The 17,071-nt window shown below is 36.8% G+C and overlaps 2 protein-coding genes across 4 annotated transcripts; one reads left to right on the forward strand and one right to left on the reverse strand.

Moving 5' to 3' along the window:
- The first annotated feature begins 45 nt into the window (after positions 1-45).
- On the forward strand, positions 46-13,350 carry LOC306862769 (post-GPI attachment to proteins factor 2). Of its 3 annotated transcripts, XM_079405748.1 has the most exons (6): positions 46-914; positions 1,504-1,753; positions 2,900-3,006; positions 3,685-3,793; positions 10,828-11,000; positions 12,355-13,350. In XM_079405748.1, the coding sequence occupies exons 1-5, from the start codon at positions 747-749 to the stop codon at positions 10,992-10,994; spliced, it is 801 nt and encodes a 266-aa protein (XP_079261874.1). In that variant the 5' UTR covers positions 46-746; the 3' UTR covers positions 10,995-11,000; positions 12,355-13,350. The 3 variants fall into 3 exon arrangements, with proteins under 3 accessions (XP_079261874.1, XP_079261876.1, XP_079261875.1); XM_079405750.1 differs by lacking the exons at positions 10,828-11,000; positions 12,355-13,350 and adding an exon at positions 6,917-7,914; XM_079405749.1 differs by lacking the exons at positions 10,828-11,000; positions 12,355-13,350 and adding an exon at positions 6,943-7,914.
- LOC306862771 (rho-related GTP-binding protein RhoG-like) lies at positions 9,405-16,344 on the reverse strand. Its single transcript, XM_079405752.1, has 3 exons — positions 16,108-16,344; positions 12,332-12,957; positions 9,405-10,851 (listed from the first exon to the last, which is right to left on the reverse strand). The coding sequence occupies exon 2, from the start codon at positions 12,924-12,926 to the stop codon at positions 12,351-12,353; it is 576 nt and encodes a 191-aa protein (XP_079261878.1). The 5' UTR covers positions 12,927-12,957; positions 16,108-16,344; the 3' UTR covers positions 9,405-10,851; positions 12,332-12,350.
- Positions 16,345-17,071: the final 727 nt, after the last annotated feature.

The following is a 17,071-nucleotide window of genomic DNA, read 5'->3' on the forward strand; positions in this document are numbered from 1 at the left end:
TTATTATTTAATGTGGAGAATCTAATGATTTTTTTTTTTACTGGACCTGAATGGATCAGTGCTTCACTGTACACAGTCCTCTGAGAGGTGCACATAATGTAGCCAATGTAAAGATAATTTTCCCCCAAGGAATGGTCTACATTCCCTAAATACATGTGGTCATTGAAACATACAAGAAAAAGCACGTTAAATAAAAAATCAATTTAACATCGGATTTGGTCTAGAAATTGATATTGTACAGCATGTCAGTGTTCATAAACCGTATACAAAAATCTATATTTAATGCGCAGATATATTTCTAACTATTCCTGAAATGGAAAAAAAGAATGGCGCGCAGCAAGGACTTTTATTTTAAAATCTACTGGAGCCACAAAACCGGAAATGTTCTCGATCTGTACTCTAACATCCAGAATAACAGTCGGAGAATCTAGACTTTTAACAATTTTGATTGAATAGAATTATTAACTACTTATTTACCGGTACTGACTTGAATATCGCTTCATTTAGAGGTTGTCTAACGTTACTCTTACACTGCACAACTGAGAGCCGGAGGTGAGCGAACAGTCGCTAAAAATGTTATCTTAACTCAAGTCATAATCCAGAACCACGCGACTTGAACTCGGGCTAATTAGCAGACATGTAGTTTAGAGATGCTGTCACCACATCATTGCGCTTGCAATGGGCTGCGTAGCGTCGATCTGTAGATGTTGACACATCTGGAGTTGTAGCTAATTAGCTGAGTGAAGATGCAACAGGTCCCGTACGGATCTGTGGATCGAGACAAGCCTCTCATCCGTGTGCCTTTCACCCGGTTAGCGGTGATCACAGTGTGTCTGCCTCTGCTCGGCCTCGTCGCCTGTATCGTGCTGGCTCTGCTCTTCCACTACAATGATGCGACCTACACACACTGCCAGGTGAGAACCACACCGTTACTGCTAGACTCGCATCCCCTCTGGAAATACCATCGTCCCATTGTAACTATATTCTCCCTAAAACCTGTGTGTGTGTGTGCGCGTTTTTGTGACAAATGAGGACATAAATTTGTATAATGACACAGGTATTACAAGGTGAAGGTGACTTTTCAGGACATTGACCCATGTCCCCACTTTTCAAAACGCTTATAGATCATACAGTGAGGTTTTTATTTTGGGGGGGGTTGAAATGCACAGTCTCCTGTGAGGGCTAAGTTTAGGTGTAGGGCAATAGCACATACAGTTTGTACAGTATAAAAACCATTAAGCCTATGGGATGCCCCCACTTTTCACAAAAACAAACATGAGTGTGTGTGTGTGTATAATCAGTGTAAAACAGTACTGTTGTCTCAATTCATTCATTCATTGAAGTGAATGTTAGATTTGTTAATATTTATAATAGTCATGTCACATAATTGTTTTATATAATGTATACATACAGTATATCCAAACTAGATTTAATGTTTTCTGACTTGCCTTTGTAAAACTTGCAGTGACATTGTAATAAAGCTCTTTTAAAAATCCTTCACAGGTTCCTAACTACCTCCCATCCATCAGCGCAGCCATCAGTCTGACTCCGGAGCGCTACATCTGGCGTTTCAGCATCGGCCTGCATTCTGCGCCACGCTTCCTGGTAGCAGCAGCGTATTTGAGCTTTTACCTTGGACGCTTTACCAGGAGGCTGAAGGAGCAGCTTTTGAGTGCTCTCACATTCCTCTTAGCTTTAAGTGAAAATGTAGGGCTGCTTCTGCTCACCTACGTCTCCTCCACTGAGACCTACAGTAAGTGCCTTTTTGGACCGAAGCCCTGAGTCGTGTTTGAACAAGCACACAAATGCAGGGACGCTGAGAGCGCTTGCTGGATCGCTTAAATGTGGTTTTTATTATATTTTTATTGATTAGTTAAATGTGGTATGTTTGTAGATGCATGCATTTGTAATTGTATGATGGGATTGTTTGATTTTTTCTTTTTCAGTTTACCTTTTTTTTTCATTTAAAGCAGACCTACTCTCAGTAGTGTATTGTAGTTAAAAACTCTCATTACTCTAATACAAAAAAATATGAATTATCACTTAAATTGAAAGTATAAATTGTAAAGCATAATTTTAAGTATGCATTATAATAGTATTCATTTTGCTACAATGATGTAGACAGAGTACACTAACATAAAAAAGTTTGGGTAAGATTTTTTTAATCATTTTGAGCCTCTTATGCTCACCCAGGCTGCATTTATTTGATAAAAAAATACAGTAATATTATTGCTATTTAAAATAACTGTTTTCTATTTTAATATATTTTAATGGAATATATTCCTGTGATGGCAAAGCTGAATTTTTAGCATCATTACTCCAGTCTTCAGTGTCACCTGTTCCTTCAGAAATCGTTCTAATATGCTGATCTTATTATCCTTGTGAAAAACAGCTGTGCTGTTTAATATTTTTTGTGTAAACATAACACATTTTTTCAATTTCATTTTTGAAAATAAATAAAACGTTCAAAGGAACAGTTTTTATTTGAAATAGAAATATTTTGTAACATTATAAATGGCTTTACTCTCATTTTTGATCAATTTAATTAATTTAATAAATTAAATTAAAAAAATTAAAAGTATAAAAAAATATATATATTTCAAACTTTTGAACGGTAGTGTATATTCACATCAACATTTAATTTATATTAATTTAAAAACAAGCCAAAAAAAATAATAATTTAATAAAAAAGAATGTTGTGTTTGAACAGGATAATTTTCTTTACTACAATACACAATAATAAAACATAGCAAAATTTTCTTGACAATTTATCGTTGCAAAAACAGGTTTCATTTTGTAATACAAAAAAAATTCTGAAATTGATTTATATTATTTTTACTTGCAAAACAAGCATTTTGTACCTGGTTTTTAATGCTGCGTATGTGCATGTGGTCCACAGGTGTCCATAAGAGCGGCTTCATCTTGTTTATTGGCAGCTCCCTGTTCCACATGATGAGCACCTGCAAGCTGTGGTCCTTGATTGCAAAGTATTCCCTCAGTGCAGAGGTAATGCTGACTTCTCTGTATTCTGGGCATGTACTTACTTACAGCTGTTACCAAGACCATACCAGCAGAGGGCAGTATAAGCCAATCTCTCATGTAATGTGCATTAAAACTATAACTACAGCCCTGCTCTGACAAACACTGCATTGCCTGGATTTCATTCATACTATACCGAACATACTTTTTTAAAAAGTCATGAAGTATGTTTCGAATCAAACGCAGTACCGACTTGGACAGTTTGTGATTTCAGCTAAGTTTAGCTTTTAAACAGTCCAAACATGCAAGTCCTTTTCTGATTGGACGAATGGAGCATGTATGACCATTTTTAGATACATTCACTTATAGTAATTATTCAGATGTATTCTCAACACCCCAGTGATCTTGACACCACAAGCACAGCTCTAATAAAAGGTGTTGCTTGTGCTGTTGGGTGAGAATCATGGGAGTTGACGTGTCAGAGACCGCAGTGTAGCTGTATATTTCTATCGCTGTGAAAGTGCAGCTGGGTTTGTGTGCTTCGGGGGAAGTGGTTGCTGTGCTTTCACAAAACCTCGTCCCACCTGCTTGCTCCACTTCATGTTGCAGAAGAGAACTGATGACATTGTGTGTCTTCTTTCTCCTTTTTCTCGTCTTTCTTCTCTCTTTCTCTACTGCATCTACCCAAACCCTGTTTGACATCAGGAGATGATGTCATACCGCCTGAAGCTCCGCCTCTTCCTCATCAACGGTTTCTTCTGTCTGTTGGCTGCTTACTTCTACAAGCGGCACAACACATACTGTGAAGCAGGAAGTGAGTGCAACGTCTTTGCCGCTCTCTGTCATTCACCCCACCCATGTTCCACTCGACACTTGTTCCATTTTGGTGATTTTACATCCTTAACATGAACTCGCAAATTCAGTAACACTTTAGTATAGGGACCAATTCTCCATATTAACTAGTTGCTTATTAGCATGCCTATTATTAGCATGTAGTGGTTATAAAACATATTCTATATGACCATATTCTACATCCCTAATCCTACCCAAAACCTAAACGTAACAGTTACCTTACTAACTGTTGATAAACTGGCAAAAGTCATAGTTAATAGTGAGAACTGGACCTTAAAATAAAGTTTGACCATGAATAATAACTTATTAATAACTGTGTATGAAGTTCTTAAAGGGATAGTTCACCCAAAAATCTGTTTTTGTATGCTGTTAAGTTTGGGTTCGGTATGTTTTTAAAGAGAGGTTTCTTATGTTAACAGAGGCTACATTTATTTAATCAAAAATACAGTAAAAATTAGTTGTCAATATTGTGAAATAGTATTGCAATTTAAAGTAACTGTTTTATATATATATACAGGTCCTTTTCAAAAAATTAGCATATTATGATGAAGTTCATTATTTTCTGTAATGTACTGATAAACATTAGACTTTCATATATTTTAGATTCATTACAACACAACTGAAGTAGTTCAAGCCTTTTATTGTTTTAATATTGATGATTTTGGCATACAGCTCATGAAAACCCAAAATTCCTATCTCAAAAAATTAGCATATCATGAAAAGGTTCTCTAAACGAGCTATTAACCTAATCATCTGAATCAACTAATTAACTCTAAACACCTGCAAAAGATTCCTGAGGCTTTTAAAAACTCCCAGCCTGGTTCATTACTCAAAACCGCAATCATGGGTAAGACTGCCGACCTGACTGCTGTCCAGAAGGCCATCATTGACACCCTCAAGCAAGAGGGTAAGACACAGAAAGAAATTTCTGAACGAATAGGCTTTTCCCAGAGTGCTGTATCAAGGCACCTCAGTGGGAAGTCTGTGGGAAGGAAAAAGTGTGGCAGAAAACGCAGCACAACGAGAAGAGGTGACCGGACCCTGAGGAAGATTGTGGAGAAGGACCGATTCCAGACCTTGGGGGACCTGCGGAAGCAGTGGACTGAGTCTGGAGTAGAAACATCCAGAGCCACCGTGTACAGGCGTGTGCAGGAAATGGGCTACAGGTGCCGCATTCCCCAGGTCAAGCCACTTTTGAACCAGAAACAGCGGCAGAAGCGCCTGACCTGGGCTATAGAGAAGCAGCACTGGACTGTTGCTCAGTGGTCCAAAGTACTTTTTTTGGATGAAAGCAAATTTTGCATGTCATTCGGAAATCAAGGTGCCAGAGTCTGGAGGAAGACTGGGGAGAGGGAAATGCCAAAATGCCTGAAGTCCAGTGTCAAGTACCCACAGTCAGTGATGCTGGTGTTGGTCCACTGTGTTTTATCAAGGGCAGGGTCAATGCAGCTAGCTATCAGGAGATTTTGGAGCACTTCATGCTTCCATCTGCTGAAAAGCTTTATGGAGATGAAGATTTCATTTTTCAGCACGACCTGGCACCTGCTCACAGTGCCAAAACCACTGGTAAATGGTTTACTGACCATGGTATTACTGTGCTCAATTGGCCTGCCAACTCTCCTGACCTGAACCCCATAGAGAATCTGTGGGATATTGTGAAGAGAAAGTTGAGAGACGCAAGACCCAACACTCTGGATGAGCTTAAGGCCGCTATCGAAGCATCCTGGGCCTCCATAACACCTCAGCAGTGCCACAGGCTGATTGCCTCCATGCCACGCCGCATTGAAGCAGTCATTTCTGCAAAAGGATTCCCGACCAAGTATTGAGTGCATAACTGAACATAATTATTTGAAGGTTGACTTTTTTTTGTATTAAAAACACTTTTCTTTTATTGGTCGGATGAAATATGCTAATTTTTTGAGATAGGAATTTGGGGTTTTCATGAGCTGAATGCCAAAATCATCAATATTAAAACAATAAAAGGCTTGAACTACTTCAGTTGTGTTGTAATGAATCTAAAATATATGAAAGTCTAATGTTTATCAGTACATTACAGAAAATAATTAACTTTATAACAATATGCTAATTTTTTGAAAAGGACCTGTATATATGTATATGTGTGAATTTATTTTAAAATGTAATTTATTTCTGTGACGCAAAGCTGAATTTTTCAGCATCATAACTCCCGTTTTCATCATCACATGATCCTTCAGATATCGTTCTAATATACTGATTTGCTGCTCAAGAAATATTTCTAATTACAAATGTTGAAAACTGTCGTGCTGCTTAATTTTTATTTATGAAAAACCATTATCATTATTTAAAGTTTCTTTGATTCAAAAGAACAGCATTTATTTGAAGTTAATGAATTTTCTGTAACAATTTAAAATATATTTTTTTATCAAATTAATACATCCTTGCTGAATAAAAGTACTAATTTCTTTTAAAAATTCAAACCTTTGAATGATAGCATATGTTTATAATCATCATTATCCTATTTTAGGCTTTATGTTGATCTTTTCCTTTGTTAAATGTAATCTTTATTAAATCTCAAATGTAGTATCCATTTTTCATATTGTACCCAAAAATTAAAAATAGCTGACAATGTACTTAGGCCATCCAAGATGTAGTTGAGTTTGTTTCTTCATCAGAATAGATTTGGTGAAATTTAACATTATATCACTTGTTCACCAGTGGATCCTCTCCAGTGGATGGGTGCCGTCAGAATGAGAGTCCAAACAGCTGATAAAAACATCTTAAGAAGTGGAAAAGCAAATTCAAAACAAAACATTTTAACTTGATGAATTTATTACGCACACTTTTTTACTTCACAAGATCTTAATTGTTGGACTGGAGATGTGTGGATTATTGTGATGTTTTTATTAGCTGTTTGGTCTCTCATTCTGACGGCACCCATTCACTGCAGAGCATCCATTGGTGAGTGAGTGATGTAATGCTAAATTTTTCCAAATCTGTTCCCATTAAGAAATCTTCCTCTACATCTATATCATCTACATCTTAGCTGGCCTCAATGTGTATACATTTTCATTTTGGGGCCGAATTATTCCTTTAATTTAAATAATAGTCATTTCTGTTGTCTCTCTATGGCAGTTTACACATTCTTTGCTCTGTGTGAGTATCTGGTGGTGCTGTCCAACATGGCCTTCCACATGACTGCCTTCTGGGACTTTGGAGGTAAGGAGGTGATGGTTGCAACACCTCCAGAGGGAAAGCGCTTCTGACACAGGAAGTGAATACTTGCATCATCTCCTTGAAACTTGAGACACTAGGGCTCTGAGGGCGGCATTTAGGGAGCACGCTGATTGAGCGAAGACTGTTCACAGCTTCATATATGGTGTTTTTAACTCGGTTACTTCAAAAATTCAATACAGGTGTTTGAAAGATTGTCAGTGCTGTGCTACATTTTGAACGATTGCATTGTTTATGGAACGGCTGATTCATTACTTCCAATAAGTTTTTTTTTGCTTAGTTAAATCAAAATGTGAAGTGCCATGTCTGTCTCTTTCTAATTGGTTTGCCAGGGTCATGCATTGGTTTCACTCGAAACGATGTGAAGTTTAAAATATTTGCTTATTATTTGTTAAATATTTGCAAGTAATTGAACTCTGAGGAGAGATGATGGATTTTGATGTCGTGTCAGTTGGTTTTTTCAGCTGCTGTTTCACAAGTGCCGCTTTGAGCTTATACACACTGACTTCTCACGCTACTGAAAGACATTTAGTTCAGTCACACCAGACATTTCTCTCTTCCTTTGTATACGCTAATGTAAATCATGTGAAAAGTCATTTGCACAGTGTTTATTGTGTACCTTTAGTGGCTAGAGAGCATTGTTAAGTTTGTACATATTCCTGTGGTCAAATGTAGAGCGGTTATTGATCGTGAACAACATAGGCCCCTAGGACGCATTTGAAATCTGATGTTGCCATTGGCTGAATGAGAAAACTGGTACAGTGCAATATGACATAGACTCTTTTCATAGAGCAACATGATTGCATGTAATAATGCTTTTTATGATGTACCAAAATACTGTTTTTAAATTGGTGTCAAATAAATATTTGGATGAAAAGTAAGTGAATCATTTCTGAGATTAGCACATGCATTTGGTAAGGTAAATTACTTGTACTTATTCATAATTTACTTTTATTACTAAATTAAGTAAATGTAACAAGTACACTAAAATAAAGCGTTACCGTATTTTTTCAATCTATACATTATTTAATGCTTAAATTCAGTTGTAGCATTTCAAATGACTGATTTATTTTTACAAAATTGGATACATTATTAATTCCATTTTATATTAATTTAATATATTTTATAGCAATTTTATAAAAACTTAATTTTACCCACATTATTTAAGTTTTTTTTTTTTTTTTTAGTAATATTATAAAATAGAGGTTGCAGATTGGAGTTGTTGGTTCCTTTTGTATAGTATAAAGTCTTCACAAATAACCTGCGTTTTTCTTCTTTTATTTTCACTTCATTTCAAAATATATATCAGGAAAAGATGGTCATTATGTAGCAGAATTGCTGTTAGTGAGGCTCAAAACTTTACACAGGAACGGGCAAACAAATGAATGAAACTAAGCTGACAAAAGAGTCACTGTTAGCACGTGGAAAACAAACAGAGGTGTCAGGAGCTAATTTCATAGTCAAATAAGAGCAGTCAGGCAACAGAGTGGGGCCATTTCTGCTCATGCAGGAAAAAGCACCGATAATGAGTGACAACAACAGAAAAAGATAGGATGACTGGTAAGAGTTAAAACTAAATGTCATTCTGATGCCAAATTTGGAGTGTTGTTTATTTACTCACTGATAAAGGAAGCTTGCATGCAGAAGAGCACTAAAGGAAATCCCTTCTCCAGCATTCACTAACCAGCTCTGACCTTTTCAAAAAGTTAGTTTAAACAGAATCTAGCAGACAGATAGTTAAAGGGATATTTCATCCAAAATGTCGATCCAAACCTGTACAGCGTAGTTTTTTGGACCCCATTGACATTTATTGTATGGGCAAAACGGTTATTCCAAATATCTTTTGAGTCATACAGGTTTGCAACATGAGAGTAACACATACGTTTCCTTTTACTTTCGTTCTTGGTCAGATTATAACTAATATGGATTATAAAGAAAAGAGTGGACACTTCAGTATAGTTGAAATATGTTCCAGTGAACTTTGACTTGTCTGAACAGCTCTGCTGTAATCACTACCTACTGCAAAAGCTTCAGGCATTTGTGTGTGTGTGTGTGTGTGTGTGTGTGTGTGTGTGTGTGTGTGTGTGTGTGTGTGTGTGTGAGTGTGTGAGTGAGTGATGGACCAGATATCAGGCTCATGCTGTTTTACCTCTATATGTTCAGTGTTGTGTCATTATCAGTCAGATAGGGAAATGATCTGCCACACTGTATTTAAATACACTATACCTGCTTCCTCTTTTAATCTGTAAATTAATATGACTGGATGTTTTTAAATAAAAGCATTTACTGAAATTGTATCTAGTAGTACTATGGCCTTATTCTTTGTTTCAAGACTCATACTACCATTCAAAAGTTTTTCTTTAAAGAAATTCATACTTTTATTGAGCAAGGATGCATTGAATTAATCAAAATGTGCATTAAAGACATGTAGAATACAAAACATTTCTAATTATTAAAGATAGACCAAGAAAATATTAAGCAGCACTAAATCTGCATATTAAAATGATTTCTGAAGGATAATGTGACACTGAAGACTGGAGTAATTCAGCTTCGCCAATACAAAAATAAATTACATTTTAAAATCATAATAATATTTCACAATATTACTGTATTTTTAATCAAATAAATGCAGCCTTGGTGATCATAAGAGACTTCTTTAAAACATAAAAATATTGACTCTAAACTTTTGAATGGTAGTGTAACAAGACAAAACAGTTCTGATAAAACACTGATAAAACAGTTGTGATAAAATTACAAACATAACACTGATAGAAATAACTACAATTCAGAACTGTAGTAGGATGTTAAAAAAAGCAGTTTGAGTTTTATTAGGACAATTACAATTTGTTTTATCAAAATGCAAAACAAAAAATGTAATTCATTTGTACAAATTGATAAATGTTTTATATAAAATTGGCTTGGGGTAATGCCTCTGAAGGTTTAAAGGATGTCACAAGGTGTCTTTTTTGTTTAGTGAGGCAAAAATGCATACAAGACAAATTATAAAATTTATGATTCAAGAAGCTGAGGCAAGATATGGAGATTTTGAAATCTGGAAATCCATAGAAGTGTAAATGATGTCCTCTGTTTTCAGAAGGAATAAAAAATTTCTATGGGACAAGTCCATTCATTTCTGAGCATCCTGTTTCATAAGACTGACTGACTGTAGCATCCACACAACTCTCAGTTGAATTATTCAATGCTTGAAAAGTGTTGCTTTCACATGACTTTGGGATTTCTCATACATTTATGGCCAAAAGCACACATACAGACAGAGCAACACATGTTATGACTTAAAATTCATCATATGATTCATGCACAATGAAGTGTTTCTCTGCTGTGAATGTATTGTCCTTAATGAGCCACAATATAATCTTCTTGACTTTCAACTAACATTTAATCTAATGCTAATAGGCTAAACATTACAGAACAAAACAAATATATACCGGTAGTTAAAATACCAATGATGAAAATATACTTTTGCCCTTGGCTTTGAAATTTGACATACAACAATCAGTCTGCTTACATATAATAATCTGTATATAGAAAGGCACTGTAAAGTCATACATTCATCTAAACAAAACAAAAGAAGGTAAAATGGTGATCATTTAAAGCTTGTTGATAAATCCCTGAGCCTTGAAATCTACAAGCTGAACTCGATCTTTGGCCAATTGGAAGCTTCCTTCCTTTTCATTAATGGCTCATTTAGGATTGTGCTAATTAAATCGACACAAGCTGCACCCAAATCAGTCATCAAGTGAAGAAAGTGCCTTGTTTTCTAAAAAGGTTCTGAAGCTCCACCCTGGATCGCTGAGGAAGAAAAGAATGAAGAGTTGAAGGTGCAGTGCATGCTGGGACCTCTGTTTCCTGAAGAGACTGCCAGGCAGTTTCCCCACTACAAGGAAGTAAAGCCGCCAAGCTGCCAGGCAACAACACCCTCATCACTCATATAAGACCAGGTATGTTTAACAGCCCGGTTCACACAGAACGCGTTTTTGTGTTTCACTGCTGATTTTGAAGAAAGTATGACAGTGGGGTTTTCTTCCATTCATTGTCTGCATAAGTATAACCGATAACTTAGAAACCTTTAAAGACAAACCTGCTGTGAGGTATGAGGTTGTTAATTGTTGGTGTACACTTTTGTTTAAACCCATCAGCCCACATAACTTATTTTTTAAAAAAGCATGTTCAAAAACAGAATTCCAGGTTTAAAAAAAACTACATTACCCATGATTCTGCACAAAATATCCACCAATCAAAGAATTACAACAAGCAAATGAAGGACCACCCACTCCCATAAAGCATGCTCTCAAACAGTTTAAATATTTGTACATGTGTATATGCATATTACGCATTAAACATAAAATATGTTGTTTCTACATACACATACAATCAATATATTTGACTTTCTCTTGTTTTAAGTTGGATTGTTATATACAATGCTTCATGGGATTGTAGTTCTTTCCATCATTAAAGCAGTTAAATACACATTCTTGTACCTTTGTCTACTTTCGATTTTCAAATCCTTTTTTTGTTTTGCTTCAAATCAAAATTTGTAATGTTGTGATTTACCTCATAGCTGGTTGCTTTGGTTCATGGTTTAAAACTCTGGCTCTTGAAAAAGTAAGCAGTCACAGTTGCACTGTTGGTATAAATTTCACACACAAGCACTGCGTTTTAAAGATGCTCTGTCAAAGAGCTTTTAGCGTCTCAAAACCCTGCTTTGTTCTCTTTACATTCAGCTGTGTCTTGAACGTAAGAACGCATTCTGTGTGAACGACTACGATATTTATAGATAATTGCTAATTACATTAAAGGTCTGTCCTCAAGGACACTCCAATCACAGAACAAATGCCTTGGGCATACAAGTTTATTATATTAGTACTATTAATTTCTCAGATAGTTTTTTGTAAAAAATAAAGACAAAAAGAAAAAAAAAACTTCATTAACCAATAGTATTAATAAGTCTCCAAACACTTAAAAGGAACTAGAACGCCTTTCCTCTGAGATGTGTTTAAGGGTTACTTCCTCTATATTGTGTATGTATTTATAAGATACCAGAGGATGGTATCAAACTGTTTAGTGGTCTTATGAAATTCCAAAGCACCCTCTCTCCCTTAAAATTCTATGAAAAAAACCCAGTAGGGATCTCAGTACAGTGTAAAAACCTAATATTTTGCTTAATCTTGCATTTCTCTAATTTCACAGATTAAGGCTGTGTTTCTTGGTCACTGAAGATCTATTATTCCAAACATTCCCACCATTTCTACATGTAATTCAATTAAAATACCTCTATCCTCTCTGTATTTTCAGAGGACTACACAGGGCTTCTTTGTAGCCACAGGTTGAGGACTGAGGAAGGCACGCACTGCGTCTGCAAACACGTCCTTGATGCCGTCCTGGCTGAGTGCCGAACACTCCAGGTACTTGACGGCGTGGATTTGGCGAGCCAGAGCCTGGCCCTGCTGGTACGTGATGGGCGCCTGGTTCTGCTCCTTTAGCTTCTTCAGCACATCCGTGTCGCTGCGAAGATCGCTCTTGGTCCCCACCAGCAGGATGGGCACGCTGGGACAGTGGTGCGTCACCTCTGGGTGCCACTTGTGCTTGACGTTCTCATAGGACGGTGGGCTGGAGATGGAGAAGCAGATGATGAAGACGTTGGTCTGAGGGTAGGACAGCGTGCGAAGGCGGTCGTACTCCTCCTGGCCTGCCGTGTCCCACAGGTTGAGGCTGATGGTGCGGCCGTCCACGGTGACTTGGGAGCTATAGTTGTCGAACACGGTGGGAATGTACTCTTTGGGGAACGCGCCGGTCGTGTAGGAGATGAGAAGGCAGGTTTTTCCCACTGCTCCGTCCCCCACCACCACACACTTGATGCTCTGCATGATAGAAAGGTGACCACTCGGCTTCAGCAGTCTGCAGAGAAAGAGACAGCGCTCTGTGTTAGAGGACAACATGACAACACAGTGCTTAGATGAATAAAAGAACAGATAAATGCACAATATATCGATACCATATCGATTATCGAGCTGATATTGGAGGGTTTTTTTTTTTACATTTATTCGTATTGGCTGATATTAGTTGTTTTTTAAATGAATCTTCAAAAACACAAATAACATTACATATCATCCTTAGCGAAACTCTTAACTTAATATACACTTAGCTATACAATACTATAATACAATACAAATGTCTTGCACAAAAATTTGGTCCAAAAAAGTTTTAGTGATTTTCTTATGTTTTTGCCATATTTATTTATTAATTTATTTACATATCTTTGTTTATTCAAATTAAAGTCACTGAATTTTTACATACATTAGTCTTGATGTTAACCGTAAAGGTCATTGCACACTGAGTCCAAAATGTTTGCATGCGTTTTTCCGTATTCCCCATTCCTTTCCTATAAAAATGCTACAGATGCGAAAACGCAGAAAATCGAACCTGATCTGAATTTTTTTAGACGGATGAAAGTTTCGGAGGCAGTGTGCAAATGTGATTGACACAACATGAGGTCGTATTTATTTTTTAACATGCGAAGATTTCGAACAAAAATTTTGGACTCCGTGTGCAGTGACCTTAACGCTGTCAAATTATTAATCACGATTAATCACCTCCCCTAGTTCCTTCTACTTCCCTTTGCAGTTTTATTGATAAGCTGTGTATATATCATAACACAAATGAATTCCCACTTGTAAATTAGGGGATTATTCACCTCCTCAGAAATGCACAAAATCAAGAGCTTTTGTCCTCTATCTTTCTTCTCACTTTCCATTTGGGATGTAATCAGTGGAAATATGATCAATTTGGGTCATAAAATGACTCAAATTGCTCTCTGAAGGAAGCATGACACACAGATTGAGATTTTCTAAATCATGTACACTGGAAAATGTAAAAAAAAAGACATATCTGTAGATAATTAACATTTGTGCAGGTCTGTGCAAAGTCAACATGGGTAATTGCTGTTTTTGTGGAAAAGGAGCTGGAAAGTAGATTTACTGACCAGTTTTATCCGTTACATCAGAGGCCAGTAGGAAGTACTGTCAGCAAAGCACTTTCTAAAATATTTCAACAGCTGTTTGGGACTCTTTTGTGTTATTGTCTGTTAATAATTAACATTTTTGGTACATGATAGGCTGTTTCCCCAATAGTTTGATCATGCTATCCAAGCCATCTTGCTTCAGCAAATGTGAGACCGATGTGTATTCTCGCACAGCAACTGAGAGCCTGTGGAGTTACAGCCGAAAAGCTTTCTCTCTTTCTTTCTCACTTATTCCAAGAGTCTGGCAGATGCTTGACCCCAGGAGAAAGGAGTGAGACGGACTCTGCCCAATCTCCAGAGACGCTCAGAGAGAGAAATACTCTGAGCCCTGCCCTCCTCTGCAAGGCGTTATAGCCGATGTGGTTGGTGAAACAAGAGCTCAAAGAAACAGCACTGACAGCTCAGTCTGGGTGGAGTCTGTCCTGTCACTTACAACACAGCTTTGTCATATCACAATACCGATGGTTAGCAGCAGAACTGCCCAGTGTTATATAAAATGGAGAAAAACAAGTGCAATAGAATTCTGTTGACATTTTGTTTTTTTTATATATAGCTTTACTGTATGAAATTCATACTTGGGGTAGGGTTCAAGTCATGTTGTTGAGTTTCCGGATATGGCGACTTACTTTAATATTTTAAGATTCAACCACTGCAAAACCTGTAATGGTTGATGACTAATCTGAATATTGTCTATAGAGGTTATGGCCCTGTTCAAATATCATTTTGAAGTTTATCACACTTTATCACTGAGCCGAATGACACGTGTAAGCCAACAGAGGAACAGGCAGTCCTAAAGGCCACTAGTTTTTGGCAGCAAAAGGAGAACTTACACTAGATTGCAAAGTATGCAGAAAGAAATCAAAACTAGAAGTGGTCAGTTACATTTATTCATTCTTATTGAATCTATCATTTTGAATATTTAATCCTAAAACTGAAACTAAAGCGTTACTGTCAGAGGGATTGTAATTGCACACTAATTCCTCTGTATTTCCTCCACTTAAGCAGGTGAATGTAAGAAAAAAACTGATCATGGGAACTGTCACCACAAATTATGACACAGCAAGTCACCATCTTTCCAGTGACTCACCACAGAAAAGTGTGCCTCAGTGACCCCCTTGTGTCATTCAAGATATTCAGCTGTTTTGTAACTGTATTTTCACATTAGGAAGTTAACAATAACGGCTCTGAGTGTGGATGAGTGTGGAAGATCCTCTCACAAATGGACTATTATTCTGGCTAACTAGAACGACTGTGGTAGGTTAGTAAAATATGCGAAAGCAAACAAGACTTCTCTAATGGAAGCTGCTATTTTGTTCGGAAATATCCCAACTTCTGCATGGCTCTGTTGGATTTTAAAATGAGGATGTTTCTCAGTTCCTCATTCCCTCTGGAAAACCCAACTGCCTTTTTTTCTTTCTCTCCAGATTTGCATAATTTCCCATTCATTTTCTCAAAGGACCATATTATGTTTTCAACATGCACAACCACATTTTCACAGAAAGGTCTTCACACCAGGAGGTTAGGTTTTGAGGCTATAGTGTACATTACAAGACATCTTTGTTTCCATACATATAATTTGTCAAAGTAATTCGCCTTTTGTTCTCTCCTTTATGAGTTTCTCGTCAGTAGCCTACTTAAATTCAAAGTGGTCAAAATTGTAATGAACTCGTTGTAATACAGTTCAGCATCATTATGAATTGAGTTAAAAATCGAAGACAGCTAATTTACATTTATTCGCATAGAACGGTATTGTCAATACTCTTAATTACAGTGCTTGACGGTGCTCTGTGATATTCTATGGGAGTGGCCCCTATTCCTGCTCTCTGATTTAAAAACTCAATCTAGCCGCGTTCGAAAGAGAAAACATTACAGCAAATGTAGCAAAATCTCACACGTTCCAAGTTCTAAATCTGCCTCTGCTTCAATAAACCAAGGCAGAAATAAATAAACGCAGAAATAGGTTGTCTAACAAACTGTAATCTATATATCACAGGACTACATTCGATTATTAATCAAACATATCTTACCAAACATATCAGATGCTCTTGAGGACCGTAATCCCGCTGCTGTGGAAGTTATTGTTGAAGTCAGTAGGATGTGTGTGTGTTCACCCCTCAGAGAGGAAGTTAATGGTTTAACGGCATATTTGAGGAAGTTTGTCGAAGTAAATGTGGCTATGACAAGGTTTAAGAGGGCGTAACAGTCTGTCTACACTGCAAGCAAGCGCGCTCCCACTTTAAGCGTGCGCTGACAGCTCTGTTGATATAGCTCCCTTCTGGTTTCGTCGCGTCGTCTTGTTAGTTTGCAGTAGAACATATGCATCACAGGGAAATCCCAGATCACTACAACCGCACACTCAAGATGAAACTACTTGAACTAAGGAGGAGCCGTGGAAATATCGACTTGAATCATACCCAGAGTCGTGGGCTTATAATTTTCCAACAAAATTACTGCTACAAATGTGAATCTTTAAATGAATAATTTACCCAAAACGTTGCAAATTCACTATAGCATTCTTCTCGGGGCAGAACAAAAATAGAAGTTTTGAATAATGTTCAGGCTGCTCTCTTCCATCCCTTACGAAATCCCTTACATCCCTTTTTTTACTACAAATACCATGGTTAAACTACAGTTATTATGGTTAATTTGTGGTCACCATGGTTTAACTATAGTAACCATGGTTTTGTGGTTTTATTTGTGGTGCAACCACGTTAATTTTCGTAAGGGATACTATGAAAGTGAATGGGAATGTGGCTGTGATGCAGTAAATACAAAAAAAAAAAAACACTGACTGAGTTGTGTATGTAACTTTGATTTGGCAGTAATTGTATGGTGAACTGCTATAAACTTCCTATTTTTTGCTACATAAAAAAATTTTAAGATATGCATGAGTAGGCTAATAATGACCATTTTTATTTGAATGAAACTATCCTTTTATCATTTATATAAATTCTCATGCAAAAAGGCTTTCAGTCAGTGTTTTTTGTATCC

Source organism: Barbus barbus, assembly GCF_936440315.1.
Source record: "Barbus barbus genome assembly, chromosome: 43".
Classification (NCBI taxonomy): Eukaryota; Metazoa; Chordata; class Actinopteri; order Cypriniformes; family Cyprinidae; genus Barbus; species Barbus barbus.

Bases quoted from the DNA above. Each gene is read 5' to 3' on its own strand.
- LOC306862769 (XM_079405748.1), top strand. From the start codon at position 747: ATGCAACAGGTCCCGTACGGATCTGTGGATCGAGACAAGCCTCTCATC. The intron at 1,754-2,899 runs GTAAGTGCCTTT...TGTGGTCCACAG, and splicing joins CTCCTCCACTGAGACCTACA to GTGTCCATAAGAGCGGCTTC. The intron at 3,007-3,684 runs GTAATGCTGACT...GTTTGACATCAG, and splicing joins AGTATTCCCTCAGTGCAGAG to GAGATGATGTCATACCGCCT.
- LOC306862771 (XM_079405752.1), bottom strand. From the start codon at position 12,926: ATGCAGAGCATCAAGTGTGTGGTGGTGGGGGACGGAGCAGTGGGAAAA.